This window comes from Hemibagrus wyckioides, linkage group LG25 (genome assembly GCF_019097595.1).
Source record: "Hemibagrus wyckioides isolate EC202008001 linkage group LG25, SWU_Hwy_1.0, whole genome shotgun sequence".
Classification (NCBI taxonomy): Eukaryota; Metazoa; Chordata; class Actinopteri; order Siluriformes; family Bagridae; genus Hemibagrus; species Hemibagrus wyckioides.
Genome location: NC_080734.1, coordinates 14,740,441 through 14,757,364, shown reverse-complemented (window position 1 = coordinate 14,757,364; position 16,924 = coordinate 14,740,441). Strand labels below are relative to the sequence as shown.

The 16,924-nt window shown below is 39.5% G+C and overlaps 1 protein-coding gene across 2 annotated transcripts; it reads right to left on the bottom strand.

The window, feature by feature from the left end:
- Positions 1–1,431: 1,431 nt before the first annotated feature.
- ccm2 (CCM2 scaffold protein) lies at positions 1,432–16,682 on the bottom strand. Of its 2 annotated transcripts, none has more exons than XM_058379411.1 (10): positions 16,312–16,682; positions 9,028–9,204; positions 6,862–6,945; positions 6,589–6,772; positions 6,313–6,443; positions 5,483–5,624; positions 4,700–4,754; positions 4,428–4,572; positions 3,945–4,083; positions 1,432–2,996 (listed from the first exon to the last, which is right to left on the bottom strand). In XM_058379411.1, exons 1-10 carry the CDS (start codon positions 16,339–16,341, stop codon positions 2,710–2,712), a joined length of 1,374 nt encoding a protein of 457 aa, XP_058235394.1. In that variant the 5' UTR covers positions 16,342–16,682; the 3' UTR covers positions 1,432–2,709. The 2 variants fall into 2 exon arrangements, with proteins under 2 accessions (XP_058235394.1, XP_058235395.1); XM_058379412.1 differs by lacking the exon at positions 16,312–16,682 and adding an exon at positions 9,881–10,142.
- Positions 16,683–16,924: the final 242 nt, after the last annotated feature.

Genomic DNA, 16,924 nt, shown 5'->3' with positions numbered 1-16,924 from the left:
ATTGCTTTTTTCCCTTATTGTAAACTGGTTCCTAGAAGTGTGAAGAGCCAAATCAGACTGCAGGCTTCAAAATCCAAAAGCTTGTGGCCAGAAAAGTGTAGACAAGTGTCTACAGAGTTTTAGTGTAGGAAAAACAGTAGATACTTTGAGTATACTTTTAGCAGCAGATACTTTGAGTCCTGCAAGTTGCGAAGTGCTTGTTTGTCCAGCACATCCCACAGATGCTCGATTGGATTGAGATCCGGGGAATTTGGAGGCCAAGTCAACACCTCAAACTTCTTGTGCTCATCAAACCATTCCTGAACCATTTTTGCTTTTTGGCACGGCACATTATCCTGCTTAGAGGGAATACAGTTTCCATGAAAAGGTGTACATGGTCAGGTAGGTGGTATGTGCCAAAGTAACATCCACATAATTGGCAGGACTCAAGGATTCCCAGCAGAACATTTCCCAAAGCAGGACACTCCCTCCGCCGGCTTGCTTTCTTCCCATAGTGCATCCTGGTGCCATGTGTTCCCCAGGTAGTCGATGCACACGCACCAGGCCAACCATGTGATGTAAAAGAAAATGCGATTCATCAGACCAGGCCACAATCTTCAATTGCTCCGTGGCCCATTGTTGGCACTTTCGGTGGTGCACAGGGGTCAGCATGGGCACTCTGACTGGTCTGCGGCTATGCAGCCCAATACGTAACAAACTATGATGGACTGTGTATTCTGACACCTTTCTCTTAACTTCAGCAATCTGAACAGACCACAGGCCAGCCTTCCTTTCCCATGTGCATCAATGCGCCTTGGCCACCAGTTCACCACTGTTCCTTCCTAGGACCACTTTTGATAGATACTGTCCACTGCAGGCCAGGAACACCCTACTAGAGCTGCAGTTTTGAAGATGCTCTGATGCAGTCATCTAGCCATCACAATCTGGCCCTTGTCAAACTCGTCAAAACCAAAAATGAGTAATGAGAAAAAAGGAAAAAAAGAAAAAGACCTGGCTCAATCAGAAGACTTTTATATGCAGCACACAAAGAGAACAATACTGGTTTCAATGTGACCCTGATAGTGAAGGTTTCCAGTGGTTCATATTATGCTATGGTGGGGCATTTTGCTGGCATGCTACAGCCTTTGCCTTGTGCGAAGAGTTTAAACGCCTTATTTACGGCTGCAATTTTACTGAATTTGAATATTGAATATTTCATTTCAAGGGACCGTGAATGTGAATTAGGATGCAGAAAATGTCAGTTTTAACCATGTGAAGTGTTTATACACACACATACATATTGGATAAGCTGAATTCATTTTCATGAACTGAAGACCAGTATAGAAGAGCATGTGGCAGTGACATGGTGATGCTAAACTAAACATCTGGATGGTTGCAGCAACACAATAATACCAAAAAAAAATAAAAAATCTTATAGCACATTCACAACACTGAATACTAAACATAATATTTAATACAACTCCTTGGTCACAGTCTGTACAGATTACAGAATGATTCTTACATCCCTGTTGGATGATATAATAAGCAGTTGTTCTGCAAGGCACAATGTCAGGCTACCAAAAACTCAGAAGAGGCTACAACATATAACAAGACATATTTGCTCTGCAATGTAACAAAACAATGAACGCCATCAGGCAGCCAGTTGGCCTTGTCAAATATCTGAAAACTCCAAGTTGTCAGCCCAAAACCAACAAATCTGCACTGCAAATCAATCATGGGGTAATTACAACTAGCACTAGTTGTAAAAATGTAATAGTAAAAAATGTGCTTAAAATGTTATGCAGTAAAAATTAGAATAACACATCAAACAGTTAATATACTGAAAAAAAATAGAAACACTTGATGGATTGGAAGTCAAGTTAAACTGCTTATTGATACCTGAACTGAATCTGAGAACGGCCCTTGGCTATACTTCAGGCAGACACCCAATTTATTAATCTCACAATATTATCGTGTAGTTGAGATTTGAGGGTCATAATGCTGCTAACATGTGCAGGTATAAACATCTCTCTGTAACCCTGATCTTTTATAATGCCTTTATGTTCTGGTTTTGTCAGCACCAGCCCACCCCCCAAAACACACATGCTGTAAAGATAGAACCATTTTTCTAAAAATCTGCATTTGATACTGAATATATCCAAATGTCTGCCTTGATATCACAGTGAAATCCATGTGATTTATCTCAGAATCCTCAAACTAATATGAATCATTTTAAATGTGCTTCATAAAAATATAGCATTTCCACTTCTCCTTACGTCTCAGAAGTCACAGTATTACCATTTTACCAATTATTTTGCTTTTTTTTTTTTGCATTATTCTTAAACGTGAATGTTCGAGAAATAAAATGGAGTTTCAAATCCTGCTATTATCCTAACACCTTCATAAAAGAAACCTAAACGCTGGTCTCAGATCAGCCTAAATACTTACTGTCTTATTACTGATAGCAGATACTGCCAATAAACACTCATGAAAGCATCATCTGTGGCATGCACAGTTACAGAATGTCCACACGCACTTCAAGTGTCTCGAAAAGCACCATCATCCAGTTGAATGACTGAAATGTGGTCACAACAATACATAAAAGCCAGGATTAGACTGAGGTGCCATAGTATTGACATTCCAGCATCATTTGACTTGGACCAGTGGACTATGTAACAGTCAGTATATCATGTGGAGACAGTGGGCTAAAGCATATAGTTTTTTTGTCCATCAGGTTGATACACCATCCTGGTCCATACTGCACCCTAATGCCTCGATGTCATTGCTGATGTCTGAGATCATGCGGTCCCACTCATCACCCTCAGAGGACACTGTCCCTTCATCTGATCCTCCTGCTGCCCCGTTGCCATTGGTGGTTGAATCAGAAGCTGAACTGGCTGTACGTCTGTAACGGCCGAAGCTGTCAGTGATGATGCCACGACCATCCTTCACGCCGATGGTTTCTAGGAAGTTCTCAAAGTGCTGACTGTCCTTCTCTGGGATGAAGGGCCTAAGGCCTGCCAAAGAACAAGGAGAATTATCAGGCTAATTAAAAAGGGATGAAGTACCACAGAAGATGTAATTGTATATCATGAACAATAATCTCTGTAGCAATAATAATAGCTTCAACAAGCTATTAAAATGGCCCAGAAAGATTTCTACATAAACCATCTGGCCAAAAGGTCTGTGGACCATCTGACTATCAAATCCATATATCGTTTTTCCCCAATGTCTTTGTATGCTGTAGCATTTTAATTTCCCTTCAGTTGAACTAAGAAGCCTAAACCTGTTCCAGCATGACAATGTCCCTGTGCACAAAGCGAGGTCCATTAAGACTTCAAGTGACCTCAACCCCAATGAACACCTTTAAAATGAACTGGAACACTTACTGCACCAAATGGACAAATCCCCACAATCCAAAACCTAGTGAAAAGCCTTTGCAAAAGAGTTGAGGTTATTACAACTGCAGGGAGTCTATGTAGACTAAACATCACATATACAGTAGGTGTGAGGTCCACAAACATTTGGACATATAGTGTAGCTGACCCAAATGATATATTAGAGAAAACTTACACAGGTGTTCTTTTGATACCAATTTATTCCATACTATCAATTATTAGCCTCAGACAATTAGTGTAAGAAATTTGGGGTTGCTGTATTGTAAAGTTGCAAAAGCTCTTTTGATTGCAATATTGTCTCAAAAGATTTCCAATGTTTCCTGGGATTAGTGTGCTAACAGAAAAAGAGAACAAAAGGGCAATTCAATAGCCTCTTGGTCAATAGTCTGTGGTAAGTCATCAAGCATGCATAAGCCATAGAGGAAGACCTTGTGAAGGAAAGCATCAGCCAAGAAGTCTCAGATTGGAAGGCCTGTGTACAGTTTAACTTTTGCATATAGCCTTCAGCAAAGTGGTTTATATGCGATTCCTGTGCCTTGCTGTGTAGCCACAGGAAACCGTGCTCACCCAGTAGGAGGAACTTCCTGCTGTCTCCATAGAGCTGTCTCAAGTTGATACAGAACTCGTGAATGGAGGCACCGTTTCTGTACTCATGCAAATGTGTGGCAAACTGCTGAATCTCCTGAGAGGACAATTTTGTTCTCAACTAGAAGACAAAAAAACATGCAGGGTTTAGCACCTGACAAGGTTCACTAAAGTAACAAATGTACAATTCTTAAGACATGAAATCATTAAAAACACACAGCAAAATTCACTTTGTTTATGCACACACACACAAATACACACACACACACATACACACACACACACATACACACACACACACAAATACACACACACACAAATACACACACACACAAATACACACACACAAATACACACACACAAATACACACACACAAATACACACACACACACAAATACACACACACACACAAATACACACACACACACAAATACACACACACACACAAATACACACACACACACCGTAGTCATGTAGTCCTGGAGCAGCTCTGCTGCTGTTGTGCTTAGTTCACTCTCACTGGCGGTTTTATCTTGTGGTGATGCTGGTGTGGATGATGGTGATGAACACGGAGAATGTCCTGCTGCCTCTAATGAGCTCTGAAACACGCTGTGAATGGCCAGAAAGATTACTATCACTGCATCCAACACAGCCAATGGTGACTGTTGAGTTAGTTAACTTACAGCACGATCCACTACAATCTCAGAAATAAAACTGGGATTAAAACAATACTTACAACGAGCCTGGGCCTCCTTCAAATGGCTCTTTAACATCCTTACTTGAGGAGTCATCTTGAGATTAAAAATAAACACAAGCCTTGTGATTAACGACTTACAGCATGTGTTATTTACAACCCAACTTCCCTTTTGCTACCCACAGTTCTTGAATTATCAACCCATTCAATACAGAGAAGAATGTGGAATAATAATCAGCAAAAGTTTTATCCCAACAGTGTTTTTGAGAGGTCTGATTTCAGACTTTTTCTCCAAATCCGACTGAAGCCACATTTGTATGGGGAAGTGTCTCAAATGGATTGGATTTCATGTTTTCGCCTAAATTCTGCCCCTGAAATTTATTTGTATTAAAACATGAGCAATACTCTTATGTAAAACATAATCTCTTCATTGGTAACTACTCTGCCCGGCACTCATTAACCTTTGGATACTTACACTGTTACTATAACAACTACAAGATCTGCAGCGAATCAAATCCGTTCACTACCATATGCAATATAGATCAGAGTCTAAACCTAGATTTAATAAATCTGACACCCAATTTAAGATCTGAACAAATAATTAAGAAGTTAAAAAATAACTCAAACGTTAGACATTCCAGTTAACCATTATTTTGACCAAATTGACACTGTCCTTTCGAAGTCTTCCAGTTAGATTACATTAGGTCAGACAGGACCTTGAATGTCTTCCAAGATGAACAAACATTAAAAGATTGTCAATCTACTTGTTCCATGTGTGTGTTGCTGTGATAACCAACATGTAGATATCGCCTTCCCAGCACTCACCGCTGTAGAGGGACAGATGCCGAGTGGGCGTTGTAGCTCCATCGAGAAAGTCGATGGTTCTGTCCAGGAAGTCGATAGTAGATTCCGTGTAGACTATCTGAAAGACCTGACTGAGGAGCAGACACAGTTCCTCCGCTGCTGCCTGAAACAATACAACCAGCAGAGACCGTCACTACAGTCCTGATTAAATCGACAAACACAATAAGTTCTAGTGCTGCATTTTTGAAGAGCTACAGATTCAGTTATAATTAAGGTGAAATACTCAGTAAAGAGGTTTTAGTGGTGTAATGATTCAGTGCGCTGTATCAAATCATTACACGGCTCTCAGTACAATATGTCTCTGAGTATTCTACAATACATTCAACCCTCTGCATAACAGAATGTTATTTGTCCTAAGCTACTACTTGTATTATGTGAAGCATAATAAGTATTTAAACTTAATCAAGCGTTCTCGTCCTCCTCTGAAAAGTTGGCTTCATCTAAATTCAAAAGAGGCAGAAAAAAATGCTTCCTGTAAATACACTGTTCTACACAAGCAAATATACTCACATACTAGCATACAGACAGGGTGCAGTTTTTTTACACCAATGTACCAAAATTCATACCATGCATCAAGTATGAATCTAAAAAGATCTTAAGTCCAATCAGCTATGTTTCTTTGAGTTACAAAGTCACTCTGACACTCTTGTGAAAGCTTTGAGTACCCACGATATGACAGAAAAGATTATTCATGATACTACTAGGTTATTGTTATACAGCCTGGCTTCACTAGAGATATGAAGAACCACTGTACCACACTCATTGAACAAAAGACTGGACAGGTTAGTGACCTTATTCTCGACGGCCAGCACGAGCAGGCAGCAGACGTCCACAGCTCCACTCTCGGACAAAGAGCTCAGAGTAGGTGACTTCGACAGCTCCGGACATGTGCTGGGACAAGGTGAGCCTCCAGGCTCTTGGGCTACACACACAAACACTGTTATTAATAATGAAAAGATTTGATTCTGGATTATTTTGTACATTGATGAAATAGAATTCACTGAATCGCACTTTTAAACAAAGTCATAATGCTAGTGGGGTCTCAAGTTCTGAGTGTATGAACACACCTGTTTTCAAAATCACCAGGTGTAAGGAGTCATCTCGAATGTAGGAAACAGCAGCGATGTCATGGATAGGTACTCTAAGGATGATGTCCTCTCCATCACGCCACACCAGCTTGATGTTGTAAGCGGACAGGCTGACCACAGCATCTTGCTCCGATGTCAGCTGACCTGCCAGCTGGTGAGATTTCTGGGAGCACATACAGAGAAACCAGATTCAATTGGTTCTGTGACCGATTAGCATAACTGAGAAATGAAATCATGTGCTAGTCATCTCACCCTGGCATTGTCAATCAGTTGTAAAACCTCAGTGCGGCTAGAGGGATTGAGGTATCCTGGGACTGAGGTCAGCTGCCCCAGATACTACAATATGACAAAATGCGCACACATACAAATCAACACAAGGTCAGGGGTGTAAGGAAGACAAGAAACTCAGTCAATAATTGACACACAGGCTAGATATCTAAATACTATCAAGATCAGTGGTTTTCTAGGTCAGGTCCATAAAGAATAGCTAGTGAGTCAGTGATATATATCTATATATCTATATATATATATATATATATATATATATATATATATATATATATATATATATATATATATATATATATACATATATCTATATCTATATCTATATATATATATCTATATCTATATATATATACATACATACACACACACACACTGTATATATGTATATGTATATATATATATATATATGTATATGTATGTATATATATATATATATATATATATATATATATATATATATATATATATATATATATATATACACACATACATACAAGGGTTGGACAATGAAACTGAAACACCTAGTTTTAGACCACAATAATTCATTAGTATGGTGTAGGGCCTCCTTTTGCGGCCAATACAGCATCAATTCGTCTTGGGAATGACAGATACAAGTCCTGCACAGTGGCCAGAGGGATTTTGAGCCATTCTTCTTGCAGAATAGTGGCCAGGTCACTACGTGATGCTGGTGGAGGAAAATGTTTCCTGACTCCAAAACACCCGAAAGTGGCTCAATAATATTTAGATCTGGTGACTGTGCAGGCCATGGGAGATGTTCAACTTCACTTTCATGTTCATCAAACCACTCTGTCACCAGTCTTACTGTGTGTATTGGTGCATTATCATCCTGATACACAGCACCGCCTTCAGGACACAATGTTTAAACCATTGGGTGCACATGGTCCTCCAGAATGGTTCGGTAGTCCTTGGCGGTGACACGCCCATCTAGCACAAGTACTGGGCCTAGGGAATGCCATGATATTGCAGCCCAAACCATCACTGATCCACCCCCATGCTTCACTCTGGGCATGCAACAGTCTGGGTGGTACGCTTCTTTGGGGCTTCTCCACACCGCAACTTTCCCGGATGTGGGAAAGACAGTGAAGGTGGACTCATCAGAGAACAATACATGTTTCACATTGCTCACAGACCAAGATTTTTGCTGCTGGCACCATTGCAACCGACGTTTGGCATTGGCACGAGTGACCAAAGGTTTGGCTATAGCAGCCCGGCCATGTACATTGACCCTGTGGAGCTCCTGACGGACAGTTTCGGTGGAAACAGGAGAGTTGAGGTGCACATTTAATTCTGCAGTGAGTTGGGCAGCTGTGATTTTATGTTTTTTGGATACAATCCGGGTTAGCACCCGGACATCCCTTTCAGACAGCTTCCTCTTGAGTCCACAGTTACTCCTGTTGGATGTGGTTCGTCCTTCTTGGTGGTATGCTGACATTACCCTGGATACCGTGGCTCTTGATACATCACAAAGACTTGCTGGCTTAGTCACAGATGCGCCAGCGAGACCTGCACCAACAATTTGTCCTCTTTTGAACTCTGATATGTCACCCATAATGTTGTGTGCATTGCAATATTTTAAGCAAAACTGTGCTATTACTCTGCTAATTAAACCTTCACACTCTGCTCTTACTGGTGGAATGTGCAATCAATGAAGATTGGCCACCAGCCTGGTCAAATTTAGCCATGAACCCTCCAACACTAAATTGGCCAGTGTTTCAGTTTCATTGTCCAACCCCTGTGTGTGTGTGTGTGTGTGTGTGTATATATATATATATATATATATATATATATATATATATATATATATATATATATATATATATATATATATATATATTTTTTTTTTTTTTTTTTTCTTTGTTACTTTTTTCTTTGTTTTTCTTTTCGTTATTATTGTAGACTTTCAAATAATGAGCCTAATGCATGACTATTCTATAAACTAAATCTGTACTGACCAGGTCTGTTTAAATTTTTCCCTGGCCACAAAATGTTTAAGAACCCCTGATTCAGATAAACACACTGGGGTGCTTCATGTCCTCTTATACCCTTCACATAAGAGCAGAAATGCACCAAACCTAGGTACGTCCTACTCTGTGGTGAGGTTAGTCTTACCTTAACCTCTTTTTCAATGTAATCGTTGAGCAGGATGTCTGGGTCAATCCGGTGGTCAGGGACAGAGAGTGAAAAGGTGTGAAGAGCCCGTCGTTCGGTGCACTTCTCCTGAGCTTTCTTATCTCTCCCTTTCTCCCCCTTCAGAAACACACGCTTAAATGGAGACACGATACCCGGCTGTGACGACAGGGGAAGACAAAGGAAAGGGAGAGTGAGAAAAGAGCAAAACAGAATTTCTATATACACAGCTTTGTGAGTCATGATGCAGGGGAGTTTAGAAGCCATGGAAATGGTGCACAAAGACTCCACTGCTATGTGGATGTAGCCACTTAGTAACATTTAGACTAAATACAGCGGATCTGTGTCACCTGAGCTGCTGTGGAAACTACCCAAAATGACCAGAAGGTTGTTCTAGTGATGGTAGTTTGAAGCTAATTTAGACTCAGAACAGATAAGCTCATGCTGACAGTCATTTCCTACATTTATTCTTTTCACCAGCAAAAACAAGATGACTTGCAGAACACTAATATACTGTAGCCTTACAGTATCCAACATACCATGGAAAATACCAACCAATGTTTTTTAGGAAACTATATACATATAAACATATTTTAGCAAAGGAGACTGACCTCAGAATTGGTGCGAATGTTACAAAAAAGCCTATTTTCTCGGTGGTAAACCATTAGTTAATATTGGCCTCGTAGCAATCACAAGAGTTGTGCACATTTTTTTCCTTCCTCATTTTCCAAGCTTAAGAAGTGCACATTAAACAAAAAGCAAATGTCGGATTTGCAGAAAACCTTGCAATGCTAACTTCCGTTAGCAGAAATAAAAATGTTTCTAGGAAACCTACCTCCGTCTCCATGGTTTCTCGCTAGAAACTCTAAAGAGCACACACAAAAAGAAGAGTAACTGTCGTTATTAATCTTGAACACAATGCTCCTTTACGAACACTTGCGGCTGTTATGCTCACAACAGGTGGCACGTGGCACAAGGCGAATGACGCACAAGGCACCAAAGCAGCAGGGCAGCCCTCAAAGCAGCAAAAGACGGCACACTCCACCGCGCACACACACAAAAAGTCCTAACGCAACTGCTCATACACTCAACTGTGCTGCAAGCGTGTGCAAAAAGGAAGACGATCAACCACAGCTTCCTGCGATGAAAATGAAAAAGGTACATGAAACTGCCGTCATTCCCTCTAGCTGTTCCTGATAACGACACACAGCTTCTCTGTTAAAATAAATTGAATTCAATAAGAAATCTCAAAGTCAATCTTCAAGATTAGCAAAATTGTGGGACATATCCTAACATGTATACTTTATTAAATCATTTCCTGGATCAAAAAAAAACAAAAACAAAAACAAAAAGATATGTTACTCTTCAGTAACATACTATCTGTGTCTCCCTTTCACTCACTAGTCTCATAACTACTTTAATTATTTAGGAAGCACAGCGCTGGGAGACTACAGGAGCATCAACATTTCACAAGTCTGCTTCTATCTGTAACTCGAGACATTACAGGTGAACTACGCTAAGAAAAATAAACCCACTTCAAACCTGGAATTGACGCATCTCGCATGTATTCATTCAGCCAGTATAATCAGTTGGGCTGGTAACTGTAATAAAACACTTGTGTTTAAAGAAAGTTAAAGTCTTAAACAACAACAACTCTGAAATCTAGGTAAGTATTTACCCTCTGATGCTCAGATTACCAGATACTACACAAACAATGAGAACTGACTTGACAACTTTACGGGTCCAAAATGATTCAAGATTCAAGCATTCAATAGCTCACTGCTGCTGCAATTCTATCCCATCCCTTAGCCCTTAAACACCCAAAACGGTTCAATATAACAGCTTCATGATATATAAGGAAACTTATGAAATGTGTTCACAGTGCCGATTTCTGGGCAGGCCACAATAGTACCACCGTGTGGCCATATGATTAGACTGCAACAGCCCTGGAAATGAATCTTTTATATGTATTGCATCATTACAGACTTCATAGACATACAAGTAAATGGTTTCATATTATACATATCATTTTTCGGGGTTACTATTTCCAGGAAAACAGTATACATAATTTTGTTGAATCAACCTGGCAAAACTAAAACCTATAAACCTGCTGCTATATTCACTGTCCTAGCCTGTTTCTATCCATCTGTTCACCCACTGTTAACACTGTTTTTTGCAAGAGTCGGCGTTGTGCGTCTCGGTTTTTGTCTGGACTGTCTTGTGCACTTTTGTATGTTTAGTTTCTAAAGAATGCACCTTGTAGAAATAGTTTAGTTCTATGTTTGTCCGCGTCGCCTGTACTTTGTTTTTGTCCTGTCTAGCACCTTTTGGTCTAGGACGGACGTTGTTTCACTTCACTGTGTACTGCATCAGCTATATATGGTTGAAGTGACAATAAAGCTTCTTTGACTTTGAAACCTGAGATAAATTGTAACATTGTATGCAATGAAATACTTTCCATAAATCAAAAACTAACAAAGTTGCGTCTACGTCTGTCTCAGCTCATGCATGTTAACAAATGGCCAAAGGTTTGTGGACACCTGCCCATCACACCCATATGTGCTTGTTGAACATCTCATTCCAGATTTATTCCACTTTGCTGTTCCACTAGAAGTTGGATTGTGGCTGAGGGGATTTGTGTTAATTCAGCTATAAGAGAACTGGTGAGATCAGGCACAGATGTTGGATGAGGGCAAAGACATCCTATACAACTGAGAGATCCCAACTTTGGTGGCAACAGTTTAAGAAAGAGCCACATATGGTTATGCTGATCACATGCCCACAAACCTTTGGCCATATAGTGTAACTATCACCTCATCTCTGTTGTGCAAGCTAACAACTCCTCTGTATTGTTTAATGCTATTAATCACTACATGTTCCATCACTTCAAATCTTATCAGCTGAGTTGTTTGCGAGAGAATTCTAAAATCAAGCATGAACAGTAACATGTCTCTTTTTCAGTGAATGAAGATAATGCTCAATGATTACTGTTTGTTGTGTACTGGAGAGGTGAACAGCTCTCAGGATGCAGCTCAGGACAGCACGCACAAAACTGTTAATGCGGAGGCGCTTACTAAATTTATTAATGCAAGAATTTTTTTTTTTTTTTCCACAGTTAATTAGGGGATAGAGTAAGATTATATTGCTTAATTAAAGATTAGGTACACGCTTGAGTTCTACAGATATGAAAAATACTTGGAAGTGGCTCCATTCAGTCGCGTGTAGGCAGGAAGCAGTGTTTTAATGGTGTATAAATATACAAAGATAAATATGCCATTTTGTTTGTATGGCAAACAAAGCTTGATGGATGAAAAATTGTGCTGATTTAAAAAGCAACAGCTAATAATAATAGTACCAATTTATTAGCTCAACCTGTTCAGACAGATGGTCTCTCGATAGAGTGAGCACTCTATGTGCTAGAAGATAAATCTAGCACTTTCTTGTGTCTATTAAAAAACAAGACATTTTGGACAATTTCATGCTCACAACTTTGTGGGAACACTTTGGGGATGACCCCTTCCTGTTATAACATGACTGCACACCAGTGCACAAAGCAAGGTCCATAAAGACATGGATGAGTGAGTTTGGTGTGGAGGAACTTGACTGAGTCCTGACCTCAACCCTATAGAACACGTTTGGGATGAATTAGAGCGGAGACTGTGAGCCAGACCTTCCCGTCCAACATCAGTGCCTGACCTCACAAATGCACTTCTAGTGGAATGGTCAAAAATTCCCATAAACACACTCCTAAACTTTGTGGAAAGCCTTCCCAGAAGAGTTGAAGCTGTTATAGCTGCAAAGGGCAGGCCAAATATATTTGGCCATATGCATGTAAAGGCTCAACCTTTGGCAGTGTGTGTGTGTGTGTGTGTGTGTGTGTGTGTGTGTGCGTATATATAATATATATTTTTTTTTCTTTTTTTTCCAATTAATCAAATAATGACACATCATTCATTTAATCTGTTTATAGGTCCATTTAATGTTGTGGAATGTCCATTTGTTCGTTCATTCTCCTTCGGCTTATCCTGGTGGGTGTCAAGTTAGTTCTTATTATCACTTGCATTGTAGGAGGTAAACAGTCATTACCTCACTAAGGTCTTTAGTTTTTTTCTTCACAGCACAAAAAAAGTGCAAAGTTCTCCATTCCGAAGACTCTCCCATGGAAGAAAATGTTTATATTACAAAGTGCTGACACCTGAGACTCCTTCTGTAAAGGTCATTTAAGCAGCTCTTTGCAGAAACATGAATAATGAGGATTTCCTTTGTTAAACAACAAAAAAAATCATTGTTTATTATAAGATATTGTTAATATCTTATTGTTTGTGGAGTGTCCAGGATAGATGTTGGTGAATATTAATTGTTAATACAGAAACAAATCACATAATAAGGACGAGATTTAATGTAAACTTGTGATTTGCCTTGCAGCGAGAGCATATAGCTGTTGTATAAAAGGTGTTTAATGACATAGTTCTTTATCATTTTTGATAAGGGAACAAAAGCAATGTGTTTTAAGTTGCAAAGAAAGTGCTTCTGCTGCCTCCTAGTGCTTCAGTAGAGTATTACACTCTATTCAATAATAAAGGACTGTTTTACGTAACATGCACTGGTTTTGACGTTGAGTAAGTAAAGGGCATATCAACTATAAATAACATTCAGAGTCTGTTTAATCACAAAATTGTTGTGGGGAACCTTTCTCAAGTCGTGCGTGTGTTCTCTATTTTGATGCATGCTGAATGCCGGTTCCTGACATGGGAAATATGTGAAGCTCTGGACACATCCCACCCTAACTTCCTATTTCTAAACGGAAATGTAGCAACATACAATTTCCCAAACAATTTCCACAGGCTCTTTAATCCTCTGAAAATGAACAATTAAAACAAAATGATGTGAAGTCTAATGATCTAATGATCTGACAAGTGTACAATGTATGACTGTTTGAAACCAAATACTGAAATTATTTTCAGCCATGAAAGACTGTTACAGAAAACGAATAAATAAACCCTTCCAGCAGCCTGCCACACCTGCTGACGGAGCAAATGGCACTCATTTCCTTAACACAGATTGTAAACACCCTGAGAAACCCCTGCAATGACGGCGCAGCTGAGGGTGTGTTATTGTTTTCCAGATTAACAAGAAAAAGAAACAACGCTGGGGAGATTCCTTCCCTGGCTCCTGGGTAGGCAGTCACGGGGGAGTCATATCCTGTCTGAGTCGTTAGCAAGCCCTGCCCTTTATTCTCCCTTCTGTATGGTGAGGGGAAAGTCTACAAGGCAGGGCTGACATGTCTGTGAATACATACTACATGGCTCAATTGTGCTGGGCAAGTCTTTTTCAAAATGCCACAATATAAAATATGGTTTCACAAATTTACAGTAGGAAAGTGAACTAGCACTGTTACATGCTCAGGTTTAGAGTTACTAACGGTCATTACACAAGAATATTTTCTAGGATCTAGTGTTTTACACTACAGGAATCTTGTGTTTTCTACTAATTAAAATCACCATAAAATCATAATTGACATTTTGTAGAAATACATCAGCCTTTAAGTTATCTATAAGTTAGTGGACTTCAGAATAATGATTCGCATTTAGAAAACATACACATTTACATTTTATAGACTCTCTCTACCACCCATACAGATCAACAATCACTTCAGCTTCTCGTCACATACACCGTCTGGAATCTCTCTGAAGTGTCCCTCGTCCAACATTAATAAAAATCACTTTGGCAAACTTTTTGTGGAGCAAAAGAAATGAGCAAAAACATATTGTAAATGTGTCTTCGCTTGTCCAAACATGCATGCTTCGGCCAGTTTTCCTATGTAAGAAGGAAAAGGCTTTACTCTGAAGAACAAGGTGAAGGAAGTGGAGAGAAAAAAAAAACAATAATCACCAGCATATCTTTGTTGCGTCCATGGTACTATCGAATACATCTATGATACTAAGGATCAAATACAACGTAGCCTGGGCCGTGAGATAAGCTAAACACTATTGGCTATTCAAAAAGGGGGAGGAGCCGCTTGATATTCCTGTCCTGACTTCCTGGGTCATCGACTTCGACAACAAGTGTGTTTCAAGGCACTACATGAGGACTTTCTGGAACGTTCCTAATGTTTGGGGTGCAGCACAAAACCAAACGCCTTAAAGAAATGATGCAAAGATAAACAGAGATAAAGTACAGAGCTAAATAATATAATACATAAACAAAGATATTTACTTTAAGATTAGTTACACTGCATGTCTGATGATTGCGTGATTATTATTGGTCAGAATGTGGAATTTTCTCAATCAGTAGTTCTGACTACTACTGAAATCACAGGTTTATATTAAAGCACTTGTTCTAAGATGGGATTTCTTTTCTATACCGACACCCTACAGAAGAACTTGTGTAATAAGGGATGCTGCAGGCAACCGGATTAAAACCTGGTGGAATGGATGCAGTGAAGCTTTTCTGAGAGGAGACGTTTATGAAAGGAGTCCCAGCGCTTTGTTACGGTCAGAGCTTATAACTGGAACTTAACTTGTTTCGCAGGTATTCCACATCAGTAAATGTTAAATCTAAACAAATACAAGGGACATTGTGTCATTCGTAAACATGTTTACAAATTGTTATTGTTCAGCAGTAGACTTCAGGAAGTGCTGTTATTGGAAAACAATCAGTGCCAGGAGGGTAACAGTTGGTCAGGTTACCTGACAGTTGATTATTTTTCTTTAACAGCATGCTCTGTAATGTTTTATTCCTTCGCTCGTGTACACGGTCTGTGTATTGTTAGTCAACTTGAATTGATTTAATGTCATCAATAACTTATGGCCTATATATAAATATACCACCTGGACCTGTTGTCTTTAGAAAGTTCAGAAATAACAAAAAAAAAAAATATCCAGAATATCATTTTACACAGTTAAATAATAAGCCCAAGATTTGAGAAGTTGCTTTATATTCATTGTTACGTTTTTATTCTACAGTTAAAGGGTCTCTTGCTGCAAAGGGCTTGCTTTGGCAGTGTTTGTGTTGTTGTTTTTGAACTAAAATAATAAAAACTAAAAACCACGGTTTCTAAGCACACACTGCAACATAGTCAGCGAGTACATATTTTCATATGAACAGCATTCATGATAAAACAGTGCAACTTTAGCACGCCGTTAGTCAACTCGCTAGCTCTGTGGCTAAGCTAAGGTGCTAGCTAGCCTGCTCCTGTAAATAAGTAGTCTTTAGCTGCCCAGCAAAAACATGACACAAAGTCTGATAGACAGGCACGGGACTTACCTTTTTAATTTTCTTTTCATCATCCCCCATCTCTATGTACAAGTGCGATTCATGTTTAATTGGATAGATGAGACTATCGGGGCTTGAAAAATCGCGCAGCTTCAGTAATCACTGGTCTCTCTCTCCCAGTAACGTTAATCTGAGCAGTGATCCCCGCTCGGAAACTCTACAAGCTGGAACAAAACCGCACCATCACTTATTATCACTCATTTACGGCAATATACTAAGAAAGAAGCCTTCGTTCTTCACGTCAGACCCGGTATTGTGTAAGAACTAAAGCAGTAAAAAGTAAAAAAAAAATAAACTTCAAACTAGAACAAAAACACCACCAAACTTTTCAATCATGCCGCCATTTTGGGCGTAGGACGCTTTACCCACAATGCTTTGCGAGGACAGGAAAGTTTACAGCTACAGGATGGATAGTGGACGTGTTCCAGTATGTCTGGAATTTTATACTAACTGGAATAAAATGTAAATACCAGGATTTTTTCCCCCTAGCATTACATAAATTCATAGCTCTTTAACGCAGTAGCAGGATCTCTCTCTCTCTCTCTCTCTCTCTCTCTCTCTCTCTCTCTCTCTGCTGCAGTCAGGAGACCTTTTAATGTTCAGC